Here is a 19,979-nt window from a genome sequence, read left to right on the forward strand (position 1 = left end):
CGCTAGCATTTATTTCATCTAGTATGGGGTCTGCTTTTTCAGGACTTGGCAAATTTTATTTTATTGTTTAATTTTGTTGCTGGATGCCTTTCCTGATGACACAGTTGTTATGGTAACCTTTATAAATTCTGTTACAATCCACTGTGTGGATTGCGACATGGTTGCAAACAGAAGTATATAAATTTTGTGTGATGCCAAAGGGGTCAATAAGCTAACAACCAATGAAGCAGAGTTATTTCAAATAAATTACATTTCAATGTCTTACAAGAAATTTAACACAGCTATGGGTGCAGGGATGTGAAAAGCCTGTTCATCAATGCTCGGAAATGGATTCCCACCTGCATGATCCTGAGTGCCTGGTCGAGCACGGACTTGAGGTCGGTGTGGTAGTCAGCGCATGGCAGGTGCAGCCTGGAGAAGTGGGCCTGCAGCAGTAGCAGTGTCTTGGTGTGAGGGGAGTCCAGGGATGTGCCATCCACAGGCAGCGGGCAGCTCTTTGCCAGGTCTCTGCAGAGAAGGTAGCAGCCATTGTGAGAGAAATTCCATGTTATCTCTATAACTGCACACAACTGGAAAAGCACAATTATCAGTGGACAGTACTGTACTGTTTACAAACTTCCTTCTTATTGTCCGATTAAGATTTACTGAATTAAAATGAATGGATCCATTACAATAAAATATAAGAAGATGTAGTAACATGAAGTGATAGAATCGAAAACTGGTCAGATAATCTTGACGATGTAATGCTATTCATATCTTGTGCCGAATGAAAATTTATGTCGGAGTGGAGCTCTTAAAACAAGATTTCTAACTTTTTGAAGGTCATTACTTAGCCATTGATTTTAGTGAATTTAATTCAATGTTGAGTATATTTATTCACTTATTTCATCTGCCAGGATTACAGAATTGAGGCCATCTCTTACATATGATCAGACATTCTTGCTGAATTAACTTTACAATATGCATTGCATATGAGCACTATACAACAACAACATCATCAACAACAACAATAATAGTAACAGACACAGTAATGAATAAATGTTGTTATTTTATCCGTAATATGACTGTTACATCTGAATGTAGACTTCCATGGCTTATAATGGGGGTGAAATCTTCTCAGGCTTCCATCCAGGTGGCCGTGTTGAAATTCCACGACATTTCAATGACTGTCATTCTTATCATCTGGCGGAGTGTCAAGATAACAACATAACATGGGCACCACACACACACACACACACACACACACACACACACACACACACACACACTCACTCACTTAAAAAAAAAGTAGCAGCTGCCTCTTCCCGCTCCCTCTTTTTCCTCCTGGAACATGGGTTGCTCATGGGGGGAGGGCAGACCACCATTCAACTTTCATTGCTTTCAGTCTTGCCCCGACAAGCTAAGCATTAATTGCTAGGCGTGGTCTCTATATATCTGCTCGTGCAATGCTCCATGACACATTTAACTGATAACCCTCAATACTATTGATGAGATTGTCATTGCACCTTATATCAATTGAGTCTTTACTGATGCTCTCCCAAAAGCCACTAGCTCAGCATAACATTTTTTGTTCTCTCAAGTTCCTTCGTTGATGCTGCTGCTGATGTATCTTTATGCTCAGATGTGTGCCCTGAAAGTATTCCATGCAGCATTGAGAGATAACGTGCTCTGTTTGCCCAACGTACTGGAGCCACAGTCACACAGTATGCTACACTATATTGTCTGGATATTTGCAACTGCAGTTTGTCTTTTACTGAGCCAAACACAATTTTCATTTTTTGTGGTGGTCAAAAGATGGCTTTGATGTTGTTTTTTCTAAAGATTCTCTCCAGTTTGGCTGAAGGAGGCCCAGAACATGGGATAAAAGTAAATTTCTTTTTCTCTACACCTTCCCTGTGGGTCACAAATAGAATGTGCCGTTTGAACAACAGTTCTTGGAACAGTGTACCAGTGTGCAGGATGATGACACCTCAATGCATATAGGTACAGATCTGCCTCGGTTTTATTTCTGTGGACTGCATGCCTAAGGGTACTGTCTGCATTTCTTTCTATTAGAATGTTTCAAACTGGAAGACATCCATCCTGTTCTTGCTCCACCGTGAACAGTATGCTGATGGCTGCAACAACTCGTCAGGCACTCTTCCACATTCCCACACATGGAACAGAACATTCTTGGATTCGTGGCACGATTTTTCAGTAATGTGTGATGGTGGAAGTTATTATATGCTTTGCATGTAAGTCTTTCAATAGAAACCCAAACTTCTACTAACTTTAGTGTCAACATTTCTGCATTCTTTCTGAATCAAGATGCAACAAACACACTTGAGTCCAATGATCTCCTGTTCCTCAGCAATTTCTGAAGTTTGTTACTAAACGAGGGAAAGTGCTTTCGGTCATTAATCTATTGCAATGTTCTTAAGACAATACTAAGTTACAACTGGATGTCATCAACATGTAAGTGATAGTTACAATACACTACAGATTTTATTAATGGTAACATCAGACTTTTTGCAGATAATGCAGTGATATGTAATGAAGTACTATCTTAGGGTGGGGGGATGGGGGGGAACTGAATTTTCAGAGAAAACAACATTCTGTTTAAGGAAGCAGCGAGGCAGTGACTGACTTATAATAAGTTTTTCTTTTTTTGACACATTCACTTTCCTATTACACAGCCATAACTGGTTTCAGCCTAAAATGGCCATCTTCAGATGCTACACTACAGAAAGGCATTTATTTAGACTTAAAACAAGTTTGAACATTTTCACTAGGTCTAGTTGTGAGCTGTGTGAAATGAAAATAACATACATCAAAATGCCAAAGTAACTGGTAGAGGCATGTGTATTCAAACACAGAGATATATAAACAGGCAGAATATGGAACTGCAATCGACAATGCCTATCTCAGTGAACAAGTGTCTGGTGCAGTTTTTAGATCAGTTACTGCTGCTACAATGGCAGGTTATCAAGATGGGAGTGAGTCTGAACATGGTGTTATAGTCAGTGCACGAGCAACGAGAGACAGTATCTCTGAGGCAGCAATGAAGTGGGGATTTTCCCATACGACAATTTCATGAATGTACTATGAGTATCAGGAATTCGGTAAAACATCAAAACTCCGACATCACTGTGGCTGAAAAAGATCCTGCAACAACAGGACTAACGAAGAAAATCATTCAAGGTGACAGAAGTGCAACCCTCCCACAAATTGCTGCAGATTTCAGTGCTGGGCCATCAACAAGTATCAGCGTGCAAACCATTCAACGAAACATCATTGATATGGGCTTTCAGAGCCGAAGGTCCACTTGTGTACCCTTGACGACTGCATGACATAAAGGTTTATGCCTCACCTCGGCCCGTCAACACCAACATTGGACCATTGATGACTGGAAACATGTTGCCTGGACGGACAAGTCTCATTTCAAATTGTATCGAGCAGATGGATATGTATAGGTATGGAGACAACCTCATGATCCATGGACCCTGCATGTCAGCAGGGGACTGTTGAAGCCAATGGAGGCTCTGTAATGGTGTGGAGGGGACGTGCAGTTGGAGTGATATGGGACCCCTGATATATCTACATATGACTCTGGCAGGTGACACGTATGTAAGTATCCTATCTGATCACCTGTATCCATTCATGTCCATTGTGCATTCTGATGAACTTAGGCAATTTAAGCTGGAAAATGGTCCCTCGCATCCAGATTGCTACAGTGCAGATCCAGGAACAGTCTCCTGTGTTCAAACACTTCTGCTGGTCACCAAACTCTCCAGACATCAATATTATTGAGCATATCTGGGATATCTTGCAATGTGCTGTTCAGAAGAGATCTCCACCCCCTCGTACTCTTATGGATTTATGGACAGCCCTGCAGGATTCATGGTGTCAGTTCCCTCCAGCACTACTTCAGACATTAGCTTAGTCCATGCCACATCGTGTTGCAGCACATGTGCATACTCGTGGGGGACCTACACAATATTAGGCAGGTGTATCAGTTTCTTTGGCTCTTCATTGTATATATATGGTTCATAGCTACGGCTCGCATTCAGTGAACAAATGTTCATACATTATCAACCAAACATAATATTGGAAATCAGGAAATTATAAACATACAACTACATGTGCTTCCTTCCCTACTCTTCACACTAAATGCATGTGCCCTCTATAAGACAATCTACATTTTTGAAAACCATAAAATACAACAATTATAACAACACTATTGCAATCACTTACTCATAAAATATAAAAGTAGAATACAGGTCCTTAAAACAGTAAAACAAAGTGATGTCTCTGCAATAAAAGAGACATGGTAGCAGTCCTTACAGTACATATTTTCGAAGGCTGATGATGCTGCACTTCAAGTTGCTAGATGTCTACAGCACTGCACATAAGCTTAGGTGAGATGACACAGAATAGATGACCAGGGCCCTTCCCTGGAACACTTCCTCTGGCTGTGGGGCATTTACATTAGCTGGGCAGTTGTTAGGAGGTGCAAGTGCAGCCTCCCTGCGAACAAGTCCCATAATGTGCCATCCAGGCTGCACCAGAGAACTGTGACAGGGAACGGCCATGGTCATCCATTCTGTGTCATTTCTCCTAAACTTATATACAGTGGTGTCTAGCACCCTGAAGTGCAACACTATCATTCAAGGTGACATTAAGGACTGCTACTCTGTTTCTTTTACTGTAAAGATCTCACTTTGTTTTAAATAGGTTTTCCTGTTTTAGTGACCTGTATTCTACTTTTATATTTTATGAGCAACTGATTGAAATATTATTATAATAATTGTTATAATTTATGGTTTTCATGGGTGAAGATTTGTTTAGTTGACAACGCATGACCATTTGTTCGCCAAGTGCTGCCCACTGCTATGAACACACGCACTTTACTCAGCACACAGGTAGACCTTGTGACATTACTTGTACTTGTTTCAGGTCTAATTTAAGGTTTCCTTTCCTCTACTGTAGAATCTGAAGTTGGCCATTTTAGGCCAAAAAACACTGTAATTACTGCAATATCTCAGGTTTCCTCACTGTGGCTGATTAATCGTGTGCTTTCAGGTGGTCTGTTGAGTTGTTATCCCCATTTTCACTTGGTATTTCAATAAATGACCCAGCCAGCTTCTTCATGTGCTGATAGCTGTTGTGTACTCTTACCGTATGTTCAATGCAGTATAAAAAAATTTCTACTGGATGCAAGGCATGGATCCTACAAAACACAATTCAGCTGGCTTTGAAAAACACACAAAACTGGGAAGCATTTTTCTATATCTGAATTTTCAATGTGAGGTAATGTTTTGTATTGTTTCATTATTTGTATGATCTATTGATCATAATAGTGACCTCTCACTATGGTTTGGAATACGCTAGTTTTACAATTACAATACATCGTCTGAGAGGAAAATATGGAAATGTCTGACCATTTCCTTTTATCTCATCTACCATTGTGAATCTTTCTCCTTTCAACAGGGTTTTCAATTTTGGAAATAAAAAAAAATGTCGCCAGGGGCCAGGTCAGGAGAGTTTGGAGGATAAGGCAACACAGTAATTTAATTTTTTGTGCAATAGTCATGCACGAACAGAGATAAATGTGTGGGTGCAATATAGTGATGCAAGAGCCGTGAACTGTCGTGCCACATTCCAGGCCATATCCGTATAAAATTTTCTCACAGGCATTGCAACATGTCCCGATACTAACACTGATTAACAGTTTGTCCCTGTGGCATGAATTTATGATGAGCTAATCCTTTAAACTCAAAGAAAACGGATCAGCATGGCTTTGACATTTGATCTGACCTGACAACCTTTTTTTGGTCTTGGAGAACCTTCCCTGATCCACTGTGAAGATTGAACCTTTGTCTCATCATCATAACTATAGACCCACATGTCATCATCAGTTATGATTCTCTAAAGAAACATCTTGTTCATATGTGCATGATCCAAAAGCTCTCTATAAATTGTGATGCTTGGCTCATTAGCCATGGGATGAATTTTGTGGCAACATGATGCATTCCCAAATGCTCCGTCTGGATTTCAGGATGTGATGCTATTTTTACATTCTTCTGCAATCTCTCAGTCAGTCAGTCTTTGATTGGCACATACAATTTCCTCAACATTCCTGGCATGAGCATCATCCGAAGATGTTGAAGGGAGTCCTGAACAAGGGTCATCTTTAACTTCCGTCTGATCATTTTTAAACCATTTGCTAGCATCACATATGGCTTAAGCACTTATCACTGTAGGCTTCCTGCATCATTTGGTGTGTGTCTGTATAGGTCTGCCCGAGTTACATGCAAAATTTAATGCAGACGAGTTGCTCCTCTAACTCTGCCATCTCAAAATTCACAAATTATGTGACAACATTTACTCAATACTGCAATGAGCAATAACTAACAGACATACAACAATGAAACTCTGGCAGTTACACATTAAACACAGGCTTGTGCAGGGATGCCAACTACATTTCACTCCAATACACCACTGGTGTGACATTACGAATTTTCTGCAATTTTTTGAACAGACTTCGTATACAGTGCTTTATACCCCCTTGTCAGAAAAGTTCCAGGACATGTTTTTTTTATGTTTTATTTCTGAGTTTGAAATACTAAAAAGGAACAATTTTTTTATGTTCCTGGTATTTGCACGTCCTTGAAATGGCCTTGGCTATTTTTCCACACCAACTTACTAGGTGGCAGCACTGTGCTTAGCAAAACACTCTTTGGGTTTTTGGCACACTGGATGCTGATTTGGAACAAAGAGTGAACATTAAGTTCTGTGTTAAGCTTGAGAAAACCCCAAGTGAAATTTGAATAATGATTAAGCAAGTATATGCAGGAAAGGCACTTTCACGAAGTTGTGTTTTTGAGTGGCACAAAAGGTTTCATGAAGGCAGAGGTTCAGTGGAAGACAACCCCAAAGCTAGTTGCCTGCCTCCAGCACATACCGATGTAAATGTGGAGCATGAAAGGCAGTTATTGCAAGAAGCCCATCATTTAATGTGTGTGATATCAGAAGAACTTAAATTTAAATTGTGATGTGTATCATAAGATTTTACGCAAAGATTTAGGGAAACAAAAACTTAATGCGAAGCTCGTCCCTCACATGCTAACACACGAAAAGAAAGAGGAAAGATGAAGAATTTCTGCTGAACTAATGGATAGAGCCGGGCATGATTCGACATTTCTGTCAAAAATTGCTGCTGGGGATGAAAGTTTGTGCCACCAGTATGACACTCACACAATGTGTCCGAGTGCTGAATGGTGTGGTCCTGGATCACCAGCATTGGAAATAGTCACATGACAACCTTCAAGAATAAAGACGTCATCCAGAACAAGATTTTCACTCTGCAGCGGAGTGTGCACTGATATGAAACTTCCTGGCAGATTAAAACTGTGTGCCAGACTGAGATTCGAACTCGGGACCTTTGCCTTTTGCAGGCAAGTGCTCTACCAACTGAGCTACCCAAGCATGACTCACGCCCCATCCTCACAGCTTTACCTCTGACAGTACCTCGTCTCCTTTACCAAGTATCTGGCCAGACACTCTGTTATTGGCCTCCCACATCTGCCACATTTGCCTGCCCTTTTGCCTTTAGAGTTTTTCTTGTTTCTGCTGACGCACACCACAGAGCTCTTTAGCTTCAGTGATAGTTGGAGTGCTGGCTGTGTAACTAGAGGACGCATAAATTCATGAGGATGGCGTTTTAAGGAAGAGAGTGGCACATGATAGGGAGATGAAGAAGCACTGTGAGCAGTGGACGAGTCAGAACACAACACATGACATTCTGCAATGCAGCTGGGTTGTGGACCATGGAGGGTGCGAGTGCACCGCCATTGCGGGCAGCTGGGTCTGGCATAGTGCTGTTTAGTGAGAATGAAATAAGCCACTACAGCTGGCATCCTGAAGGTTCTGGACTGCAGAGCAGAAACTACTACTCCTAGATTCATGGTTGGTAACTTCATCAAGTACCGTTCCTTTAGAATTTATCAACTATTTTTTATAAGACTCATGTTGCCAAGTGCTGAAAGGCTCAGGTTATGTGGAATCTTGTGCAGGTTTGGCTAGAAATGTGGCAGGCTTGGGGTATGCTCCTGGACTGTGTCTTAGTAGGCAAATATAAAGCATTGCAACTAAAATTAACAGGTGTTGCGCATCTGGCCCATTACTGTTTTCTGCTGTGGAGTTATTTCCTATGCACTTAAACTCACTGTGTGCTTAAAAATATCTAAAACACAGAGTGGTTAAAGGCCTTCAAAACTATCTGTTGTGTGGCTGTAGTTGTAGTCCAGTGGTTGTTACTTCTGATATTTTCAAGTTAAATGTTTGGAACTGACATAGGCCACTTAATTTATTTTAGCAAAGGAAATTTTGCGTATGAACTATGGGTTGGTAAGCAAGTGGCTAGAGCTGCGTAGTTGAAATATTCTCTGTTATTATTCTTACTCTCATCTTTAACATGTTTGGGCAGTAATGCCATATGTGCTGTTTTAGAGTAATTTGTGGCAGTAAAATGGTTTATGTCCTGTCTCCAATCACACCTCCATGTTTAAATTGTTATCACCCAATACTTTTAAAACCTTACACCAGTTATGCTGCACGATTTGGGGCTTATTCACTGACAAGTCATAAGCTTATGTCTGATTAAGTCTCAAGCAGCTAGTGCCCATATCATTTCATTTGACTGGCTGGACTTAGGTGTAACAGGCTGTGATGTCAGCACTGAAGGCACCACTTAGTACAAATATCGTTTGTGTGTGCTGTGTCAATTGAGGCCTATGTCTGAGAAGTCCTGTTAGACAATTAGCTTTATTAGTGGTCTGAATTGAAACTCCCAAGTGCCTGTCTCCGCAGAGGAAGATTGTTACCTCGCTTAGTTTAGTGACGACTAGAGCCATGGAAAAAAAAAGGTGTTATGTGTGGCCACGCACCAGATTAAAAATTTTATTGGTGTATTTCTGAAGTTAAAATGGCTGGTGTCCATTCAAAACGATAAATTCATTTGAGAATTTAAAGATGGCTAAGGGAAGAGTTAAAAATTTAAATTTAATCTATTTGTGCAGGAGAGAAGAGTTAAACTTTAAATTTAATCTATTTGTGCAGGAGAGAAGAGTTAAACTTTAAATTTAATCTATTTGTGCAGGCTTCTTGTTTAGTTTGAAAATTTAAACAGCTAGTGCCAATTAAATTTGTGAATTTAAAGGCAGCTAAGCACCAAGTTATACCCAATGTTTTGTCTGTTTGTGCAATCTTTTGACCATTGGTAAACTGATTTTATTTTATATTGTATGTAGTTTGCAATTTATGCGGCTTTTACCAATTCAAGTTGGGAAATTGAGTTAAGTTTTTTAAGGCAGCTACACCCCGCTTCAAATTATAGTGTTTTCATATGTAGATGGCGGCACCCACTGCTGATTTGATTGATTCTATGGCTTATGTGGTTATTTCTATATAACAGGTGGTGTCAATTGTAACAGAATCATAAAAGATCCTTTTAGGTGACACTACTGAGAACCATGAGGAATATTATAGTCCTGTTTTGTTGTTATTTAGTAATGAAAGGCCAGCTGAATCTGGATTACTTGTTAGCTTGTGTCGCTTGTTCTAAAGGTGGCTGGGGCCAAATGAAACTTAAGAACCCCAATTGGCCAGGTCCTGTTGAATTAAGTTGAAAACTGTAATGTATTTTTATGTACTGTGGCTAATGCAAATTGTACATTGTTTTCTTAATAACCAAGCGCCTTGCTCAAAAGCTGAAGATCAATTTTTTCAACAAATGAAATTTCATTTTTTGTGCCTACTACCTTTCACTCCAGGACCTGTGTCCTACCTACTCCTGCTACAAATGGTGTCCCCATTCCTTGCAGTAGGATAAACGGGGAAGGGTATTTCATCCTTGAGTGGAAAGGCAACTGAAAGGAAAGGTCCATCAGGATATCTTAGACATCCAATGGGCTGTGACAAACAAGCTTATGAGCATTACAGTTAAAAATTTCCATGCTTGCTTCCGAGACTTCCAGAAACATTTGGAGCTGTGTATAAAGAGCCAATGGGACTACTAAGGATGCGTGAAGGATAGCATAAATCATTTCTCCTTCTGGTATTACAATTGTGAATATTACTAGTGTTTCTGAACTGTGACTCATCATTGACAAGAAACTTCACAGAGCAAATGTACTGCGAGACTGCTGCCTACATGTGGTTCGTGAGTGGATACCATGTATTGTCCTTATTGACCACTTCTGTGCAAAAAAACACTATTTTCCTCAATATCAGTCACACAAAATATGATACTATAAGAATATGATGAACAATAAAAAAAGTAAGTTGATGTTTTGACTTTTTCATCTCCCAAATCTGATGTTATACATAATACAAAAATTACAGAGATTAGATGATTGAGAAGATTTGTCACTACCGCAAGTCACCTGCAAAAGCTATTTAAAGTTTTTTTGAACTTCCAGAAGTAGCTTTCGTAAGATAGTGGAAACAGTTTCTTGTCTCTTGCTGCAAATATTTGGTGCAGATGTCAGTTGCTGGACATTTTTCTTGAACTTGCAGAGGTTTTGTGTTTTCAATATCAGTATGAAAACGGCAGTGTCAAACAGGAGATCAGCACAATAACAGTTAGGCTGAAACAAATGTACCACTGGAACTCCTAAACATGTATAATTGACCACCATCAGCCAGGGAAATGCAAAATGAATTTACTGATTACTTCATTCCTCCAGAGAGGAAACCAGAATGGCAATACAGGGAGCTTTAAATTATAGGTGATTTTTTAAAATGTTAATATAAATGTTTTCCATTTGTAATAATAGTAATAAATACTTTTCATAAAAATTCAAGAGTAATTAAATGGTGATCTCTTGGTGCTATAGGTAGCCAAATTTCTGTTTTCAAATATCTTGTCGCAACATATACAAGAGATACTCAAAACATTCATGTGACATTCTCAGAAGAATTCCAAGAGAAGTCATCTGATTTTAGTTCATTCCATAGCATTTCTTGATAATGTCAATTTCTATGCCTCTGTGTCCATTTCTTCACCCAAGCATTTCTTCTTTTCTTAACTTTTTGTTTTCCATCACAATTTCTTTTAATAATGACAATGTAACAACAGTGGCCCCTGCTCTGGTATTTAAGCATGGCAATGTGGCTGAAGTGGAAACACTTCTCTAATTACTTGTAGCAAGTTCCTGAAATTAACTTGGCCAAGTGACTTGCAGAAGTAAACTTGTACATCTTTTTTCCTAACGTAAACACCTCTTTTTTAAGTGTTTGCAGAAGTTACTTGCTGGTGGACACACACTGTGACCCTCGCACATTCTAGACTGCCAGTATATATGTTAGTGCGCGTGTGTGCGTGCCCTAACGTGCACATGTTGTCTAATTCTGATGGAAGCCTTTTTGTCTGAAAGCTTACTTGTTTGACAGTTTTATCATGCGGCATCTGTGACTCAGTATCTCCGCTGTATGCTGAGTAGCAACTATCCTTTTCATAATATTGTCTTGAATAGATAATAAATCTACTAACCAAGCAGTGATGGGAGACCACACATATAAAAGGTATTACAGTTTAAAAAATTGTGAGGGCTTTTGTGGCCACTTGTTGACAAACTGCCTGTTGGTTTCTGTCCCAGATTCTTCATCCTATGTCTGTTTGATGATTTTCCCAACATTTCGCCAGCACCTATATTGCAGGTGGTGGGCCATCAGCAATGGAAGGTGAAGCTTGTGTGCTGGTAAAAAAAAAAAATTAAAAAAGAAATCATCAGCAAAAAAATGTCATCCGAAAACTTGAGACAGAAGCCAACAGGCAGTTTGTATTACAGTTTCGAAAATTCGGAGTCAGTCTGTCCTTCCCATCCTGTCTGGTAAGTCTCCCCTGACCTCGATGACTTTTCTGAATTCTAGCCCTTTTCCTACACTTCACCAGCGCTTTTCTTTCACCCCTCTTCCTTCCTATTCAACCCTTCTACCCGAAGGAGGCACCATTGGTTCTGAAGGCTTGCAAACTGTGTAACTTCTTACTCATGTTCTCATGCTGCCATTTGGTGAGTAGATTTATCTACCTAATTACATTATAAATAAAATAGAAAGAACATTCCACATGGGAAAAATATATTAAAGACAAAGATTCCATGACTTACCAAACGGGAAAGCGCAGGTAGATAGGCACAATAAAAAAACACACAAACACACACACAAAATTTCAAGCTTTCGCAACCCACGGTTGCTTCGTCAGGAAAGAGGGAAGGAAAAAGAAAGATGAAAGGATGTGGGTTTTAAGGGAGAGGGTAAGGAGTCATTCCAATCCCGGGAGTGGAAAGACTTACTTTAGGGGGAAAAAGGGACAGGTATGCACTCACACACACACACACACACACACACACACACACACATTTATCCATCCACACATATACAGACACAAGCAGACATATATCCACATTTTTGAAAATATAATTACATTATATTTTCAAAAACGGATTATTTTCCTGAGTATATACCTTAAGGCACTGGTTAGTGACATAGTGGAAAATAAGTCAATTTTCTGCATTATCACCTATAAAGTCCGATACTACATGTAACACAAAAGTTACTGAGCTTAGATGTTTAGGAAGACATGTGACACTTGCCCATTCAAAATGTCCTCATTGTGCCGCACCGGCATCTGGTCATACTCGTATGCATTGCTCAGGATGCGCAACACATCCTCCAGGCTGCTGCTTGCGGTCAACTCATCCCTCAGCAGGAGCATCGTCTTGTATGACAAGTAGTAGTAGGAGGCGATGCGGCCCATCGAGGTTGCCGTCACTCCTCGTTGGTCCTGTACAGGTAGAATTGTCAGAAAATATTAACCGCTAAATTGTTCACAGATTTCATTGTAGACACACTATCAGTACAGCATGCTAGGGAATCACTTGTGGCTGAATGGAGAGGGTAGCCGTGCACAGGCTAACGCACTCAGGTCTATCAATACACAATTCTTAAGAGTGAACAGGAAATAAATTTTAGCAAATCAGAGATAATTTACATCATTTAACCAGTGAATTAGATCAAGGGTTCATGTCACAGCTCTTAAAACTTAACAGTAATACGTGAAGTCACAAAAGAACTTATAAGCTAAAACAAACAAAATGGCAATGAATTCTGCAGAAAATTGTAATCAAGAAACAGTCAGTTACACTGAAATGATAGACCTCGGACAGCCAAGAATTTGGTGCATGAGAAGTGCTCTTCCTCAGGTGCCATAGCTCTCTCACCTGGCTGCACACTTCCCCCACGGCCATGCCACATTGTCCAAGAAAGAGGAGGGGGATGAGGTGGAAAACTGGGACAGTGTTGCAGTTATATGGCTATGTACTGCATACAGCTTGATTTCAGTTTTCTCAACAACACAGATCACAAAAAAACAAAATTTCAATATTATTTATTTATTTTTTTTACACACCGAGATTTAGCACAATTTTTATCTGGTGTAAACTGTTGGCATACAGACAGAGACGGACAGTTTCACTGATTTTCACATTCAGTTTGCCACAAACATAACATTCACCGAAATACTTTATCATGTTTGCACCCAACTCTTCCCGAGAAAAACAATGCTGACATACTGGATGGTTTTAACATAAAAGAATTTGTTTTTTAAATGGGTATTGCACTGCAGATCAATCATTCCATCTGCACATACACAGGAGCACTTTCACCTGAAATGGCAAACACTCTTGTAAACAGTTGTAAGTCTGGAAACCATCCCTGTAATTCTTTCCACACCCCAATGAATTTTTCAATCCTCAAATTTCCTAAACACCAGAGAGCTTAGGGAAATGGACATCTCTTTTGTTAGAATTTGTCCCAGGCAATCTCTTTCATCAGAATTAGTCCCTTCCGCAACACAATATTGTTTTGAAATGAATCCCCATCAAATTAGAAGTAAGTTGCACCCCACCTTGTAATGTCTTACTGTGAGTGGCATGCAGCTAAGTCCATTTGAAACTTAAGGCCTGAAATCCATTTCAGATGTTCTAATTTTCATTCTTGCTCTCTTTTTTCCTTCATAAATTCAACAATAACAGGTTTTAAATAAAATAATCATTCCAGGCTGTCCTTTGACTTAACCAACATACTTCCCAGTAATATATAAAATCTCCATACTCTTCATTCAGTAGCATCGAAAACTGTTGCAGCTGACAGTAGAATAATATGTGCTCCATGCCTGCAAATTTAGTGTAAAATCCTTCTCAATATTGAATCCCACCAGTCGATTATTGTAATTTTTTGCTCTTTCATCAACAACTAAATCTTTAAATTCTTGCTGCATTGTGATGAAATGTCAATCCATAGCAAACTGTGGTATGCGTCGATTATGCGATTGTATGTTTGCTGTGTTTCCCATGGGGATATGCTTGATGATAAATAATAAGGCACGGGTAAACAAGAACATGGATTTCTTACGACCACAACAGAGAGGTTTATAGCAAAAGTAGTATAACTTCTCAGGCACTAACAGGTATATGCCTGGAAAACACAGTAAATGAACATAGTGGGAGATGAAGATTCGGCATAGTTGGTCACCAGGTAGATTTTGGGATATCTCTGGAAAGTCGCTTCCGACTGCACTCTGACTGATGGGCTGCTAAGAGCCAGTGCATGAACTAGCCTAGAGCTCCAATGGAGCACACTGTTGACATGGTGGCTTGGGCCACCCAATATAGCCAGGGCGCTGAGGAATCTGTGCCGATCCACTTCTGCACGCATGAAACAGCAGAGGAAATAGGTCCCGGGCATGAAGGACCTCTGGTGGGGCTTATCCTGCTGCCTGTCGTCCTCACTGTGATCGACTAAGTCTAGGGAGGATATGTCTTATACATATGCCAACTCGTGATGCTTCGCTGTTTGAGGGGTTGCCGATACCTTTATGTGAACAACGGGTACTTGGCAATATTGCATAATAGATAATGAAAACTCTTATCCTCCTCTTATGCCATCCTCAATTCTTTTTAAAGACTTGTGACGACAGAGTGCTAGACTGCCTCCATTCGTGCAAACAGCCACTGAACCTGTAAACTACTCCTATACCATGAACAAATATCACAGGATAAACAGCACCAACACCATGATCCTGCCAAACTGGAGATAGTCATGTTGACTGAAAAATGCCACACTGCAATGCTACATGAAATGTCGTGCTGTACGGAGTGCTTCTGAGAAGTACCAAGGAAATCTGAGACAGGCCGAAGATCAGCCCGCACATCACGCTTATGTGCAGCTTGGCACACCGCTGCCGATCCTGTGACAGATCATTACCTTAACGTATTAATAAAGTGACCTGTTTCAATTTAAATGGTGTGCCTATGGCAAATACTAAAGTTCTGCTAATACATCTACATCTACATCCATACTCCGCAAGCCATCTGATGGTGTGTGGCGGAGGGACCACAGGTACCCTCAAAGTTGAGTAAATACCTCTTCAATTACTTTCAGTACCTTTATATAAAAGTAGCCAATTATCTGGCACTGTCCTCTTACTCATAGTTTCCAATTTAATATTAGATTGCAAAAGAATTGAATTTTAAAAATATAATTACACTATGCTCATATGACACACCCTTCCCTCTCCTAACTCCACCCCCACCGCTGAAATGCTAGGGGTGTCCAAACTTACAGTATTTTTTCCAGACAGTAAGTCACATGTGATGCCCCCTTTGCCAACCCCATCCCTTGTGGTTCATTGTCATCAGGGCCATTATTAGTCAACCTAGTGACCCAAATCTGACACACACACACACACACACACACACACACACACACACACACACACACAACCTCCAAGCTGCTAGGTATGCCTTACTCCAACTGTATATTTTATGTATAATAAATCACATATTTCATTGTAATTTCCCCAATTATACCCAAGTTATGGGCAGCATGACACTTACAAATAGGGAAGACAAGGGTTCTTAACCCCCCCTCCCCAGTAACTGTTTTCTGGAATTAAAAGATTTTGTATGCTAAGTTTGGTTGTAATTGCTCAACTTTAAAATTTTATATTTAAACATTAGGACATGATAAAATGCTACATACCTCCTCAAATGTGACACAAGAGGCATCTGCAAGCACCATAAGAGCTCTTTGCACGAGGCCAGACAAGAAATTGTTTACATTGTGTGGTTCCAATGTTTCCAGGTTATAATACGATGGATTCTGAAGTAACCGCCGGAAAAAGTAAGTCCATGTAAGGTAGTCCAGTGCATCCTGTTTTGTTCTGCAAAAACAGGAAATAAAAATATTGCTTGCTGTATAGGAAATACCACCATCACTCTCAAAATAGATGGCTGCGTGCAAGTATTTTTAATATCTCTGAAAGTCTCAAGTTATTCGAACAGTTTTGAATTACTAGTAGCTTGGAAGTAAAGGAGTAAATCTCTATTAAAAGCTCTTTCCCATTACAATATTCACTTTCTTGAGGAGGACGTTGTATATTGTTTGATTATACCAACAAATAATTTGCTGCTCAAGCAGGTCTTGGGGGTAGTTTCTGTCATACATTCCCAGAGTGATGGACAGAATCGGCTGTACATTGCGCAAACATGGTGTAAAGGCGATTTTCAAACTGACAAGGAATATCAGAGTGTGTCTTAGACTGGCAAAGGAGAAAAGGGACCCACTTGCAATGTCAGGAATATACCGTATACCATGCACATGCGGAAAAGTTTATGTTGGAATGACTGGATGATCAATCAATACTAGGGTCAAAGAGCATAAGCAACATTGCAGGTTGGGGCAAGTGGAGAAATCGGCCTTAGCAGAGCACGCACTGAGTGAGACCAATCACGTAATAAAATTCGCCAACATGGAAGTTCTGGCTGTAGAGAAGCACTATCACACTCGCTTGCTCAGAGCAGCTGTAGAAATACAAGAACAAGCTAACAGCTTCAACAAGAATGAGGAAAGCCTTAAGGTAAATTGATCCTGGCTTCCCGTACTGTCGCAGGTAGCAAGAGGAGAACCGCACCGGACATGACCGCAGAGAAGCCCTCAGACTTTGGCGCGCCAGGTACATATAGTCTGTGGCCGCGGCTCAGCTCCAGTTAACCACCGGCAATGGAGAGTGAAGCTTTGTCAAAGCCAGCCGCTCGTGCTGGTGAAACGTCAGTATAATCATCAGATGAACGTTGGCCAGAGAACCCGAGACGGAAGCCAATAGGCAGTTCGACAATTTTTTGTCATGGCAAACATGCATGGATGGTCTGTAATGAGCACTCAGGAAGCTGTGAAACGAAGTTAATATGGTACAATTTCATTAGATCTGTTATTACTCTCTCTCTCTCTCTCTCTCTCTCTCTCTCTCTCTCTCACTCTCTCTCTCTCTCTCTCTCTCACACACACAAACACACAATTTATATAGTGAGTAGGTCTTTTTTTACTTTAATTTCCATTAGATTAACTGAATTATTAAATACGTCAGCTTCGGTTATCAGCCCCACAATGATTCATATTCTGCATATAAAAGTAATTGTGACCGCATGAGGTAATAAACATCCCTCTTTCAAAGAAGCATACCTAATTGTACCAGCAACTATCTCAGCATTGATGTGGTCAGGTAGCACTTCAAGTAAGCTGGATTCTACAGGAAAAGGCTCATATAGGAACTTCTTGTAATAATTCTTCTTAATGTCATGAACTAAGACAACAGCAACCTGAAATTAAAAATAAATAAATCAAATTATATTTCAACAGATTATGACATATTCTGACATACATAGTTATTATAAAAAATGTGTGTGTGTGTGTGTGTGTGTGTGTGTGTGTGTGCGCGCGCGCATTTTTCACATAGCCTCCTAAACCACTGGACCAATTTCAATGAAACTTTGTACAAATGTACTTACTGTCAGGTGGCAATTGCTATGAGGGAAAGAATCACCTACCTACCAAAGGGGTGGAGGTGAAAATTCCCAGATTTATTCACACAGTATTTGAGAATGAGAGAACTTGGCAACTTGCAAGAAAATTTACATGCAATTTCAAATCTTTGTAAAATTTTTTCTTGTTGACAACCCCTACAAAATGATGAAAGAAAAATATTTATTGTGCACTACTGTTCTGCTGTTCATACAGTAAAAGTACTGCATGAGGCAGGATGTTATAATTTGTTACTTTTATTTATTTATCAATCTGCAGACAATGTAAATTTTATGGTTGTTGACGCACATAACTATGGAGACAGAGATACATAAATGTACTCAATTACGTTCCAAGACTTACCAAGCGGGAAAGCGCCGGTAGACAGGCACAATAAAATAACACACACACACACACACACACACACACACACACACACACAAAATTTCGAGCTTTCGCAACCGGCGCCTGCTTCGTCAGGAAAAAGGGAAGGAAAACGAAAGATGAAAGGATGTTGGTTTTAAGGGAGAGGGTAAGGAGTCATTCCAATCCCGGGAGCGGAACGACTTACCTTAGGGGGAAAAAAGTATAGGTATACACACACACACACACACACACACACACACACACACAGATATCTATCCATACATACACAGGCACAAGCAGACATATTTAAAGGCAAAGAGTATGGGCAGAGATGTAAGTCGAGGCGGAAGTGTGGAGGCAAAGATGATGTTGAATGACAGGTGAGGTATGAGTGACGGAAACTTGAAATTAGCGGAGATTGAGACCAGGTGGGCAACGAGAAGAGAGGATATATTGAAGGGCAAGTTCCCATCTCCGGAGTTTGGATAGGTTGGTGTTGGTGGGAAGTATCCAGATAACCCGGCCGGTGTAACACTGTGCCAAGATGTGCTGGCTGTGAACCAAGGCATGTTTAGCCACAGGGTGATCCACATTACCAACAAACACTGTCTGCCTGTGTCCATTCATGCGAATGGACAGTTTGTTGCTGGTCATTCCCACATAGAAAGCATCACAGTGTAGGCAGGACAGTTGGTAAATCACGTGGGTGCTTTCACACGTGGCTCTGCCTTTGATCGTGTACACCTTCCGGGTTACAGGACTGGAGTAGATGAGGGTGGGAGGGTGCATAGAACAGGTTTTACACCGGGGGCATTATATATGTCTGCTTGTGTGTGTGTGTGTGTGTGTGTGTGTGTGTGTGTGTGTGTGTGTGTACCTGTCCTTTTTTCCCCCCTAAGGTAAGTCTTTCCGCTCCCGGGATTGGAATGACTCCTTACCCTCTCCCTTAAAACCCACATCCTTTCATCTTTCCTTTTCCTTCCCTCTTTCCTGACGAAGCAGCCGTCGGTTGCGAAAGCTCAAATTCTGTGTGTGTGTTTGTGTTTTATTCATTGTGCCTATCTACCGGCGCTTTCCCGCTTGGTAAGTCTTGGAATCTTTGTTTTTAATATATTTTTCCCATGTGGAAGTTTCTTTCTATTTTATTTACATCATATATATATTAAAAACAAAGATTCCAAGACTTACCAAGTGGGAAAGCGCCGGTAGATAGGCACAATGAATAAAACACAAACAAACACACAGAATTTGAGCTTTCGCAACCGGCGGCTGCTTCGTCAGGAAAGAGGGAAGGAAAAGGAAAGATGAAAGGATGTGGGTTTTAAGGGAGAGGGTAAGGAGTCATTCCAATCCCAGGAGTGGAAAGACTTACCTTAGGGGGAAAAAAGGATAGGTATAAACGCGCGCGCGCGCGCGCGCGCGCGCGCGCGCGCGCACGCACGCACGCACGCACACACACACACACACGCGCACACACACACGCACACACACACGCACACACACACACGCACACACACACACGCACACACACACGCACACACACACGCACACACACACGCACACACACAAGCAGACCCGACATGGTACAGAAGCAAATAACCAGAGCCACTTCCTCATCCCCTCAAACCCAGAACCTCTCCCAGAAGAACCCCAAAAGTGCCCCACTTGTGACAGGATACTTCCCAGGACTGGATCAGACTCTGAATGTGGCT

General features: G+C 40.7%; 1 protein-coding gene across 1 annotated transcript in view; it reads right to left on the minus strand.

Annotated features, from left to right (window-relative positions):
* LOC126284092 (activating signal cointegrator 1 complex subunit 3) overlaps nucleotides 1–19,979 on the minus strand; it is a 223,304-nt gene that overhangs the window by 21,148 nt on the left and 182,177 nt on the right. The window contains exons 31-34 of the mRNA XM_049982741.1: nucleotides 17,563–17,699; nucleotides 16,084–16,264; nucleotides 12,636–12,826; nucleotides 339–507 (exon numbers count right to left, since the gene is read on the minus strand). Of these exons, the coding sequence (XP_049838698.1) occupies nucleotides 339–507; nucleotides 12,636–12,826; nucleotides 16,084–16,264; nucleotides 17,563–17,699 (678 nt within the window). The remainder of the gene's footprint in view (nucleotides 1–338; nucleotides 508–12,635; nucleotides 12,827–16,083; nucleotides 16,265–17,562; nucleotides 17,700–19,979) is intronic.

Source organism: Schistocerca gregaria, chromosome 8, assembly GCF_023897955.1.
Source record: "Schistocerca gregaria isolate iqSchGreg1 chromosome 8, iqSchGreg1.2, whole genome shotgun sequence".
NCBI classification, from domain to species: Eukaryota; Metazoa; Arthropoda; class Insecta; order Orthoptera; family Acrididae; genus Schistocerca; species Schistocerca gregaria.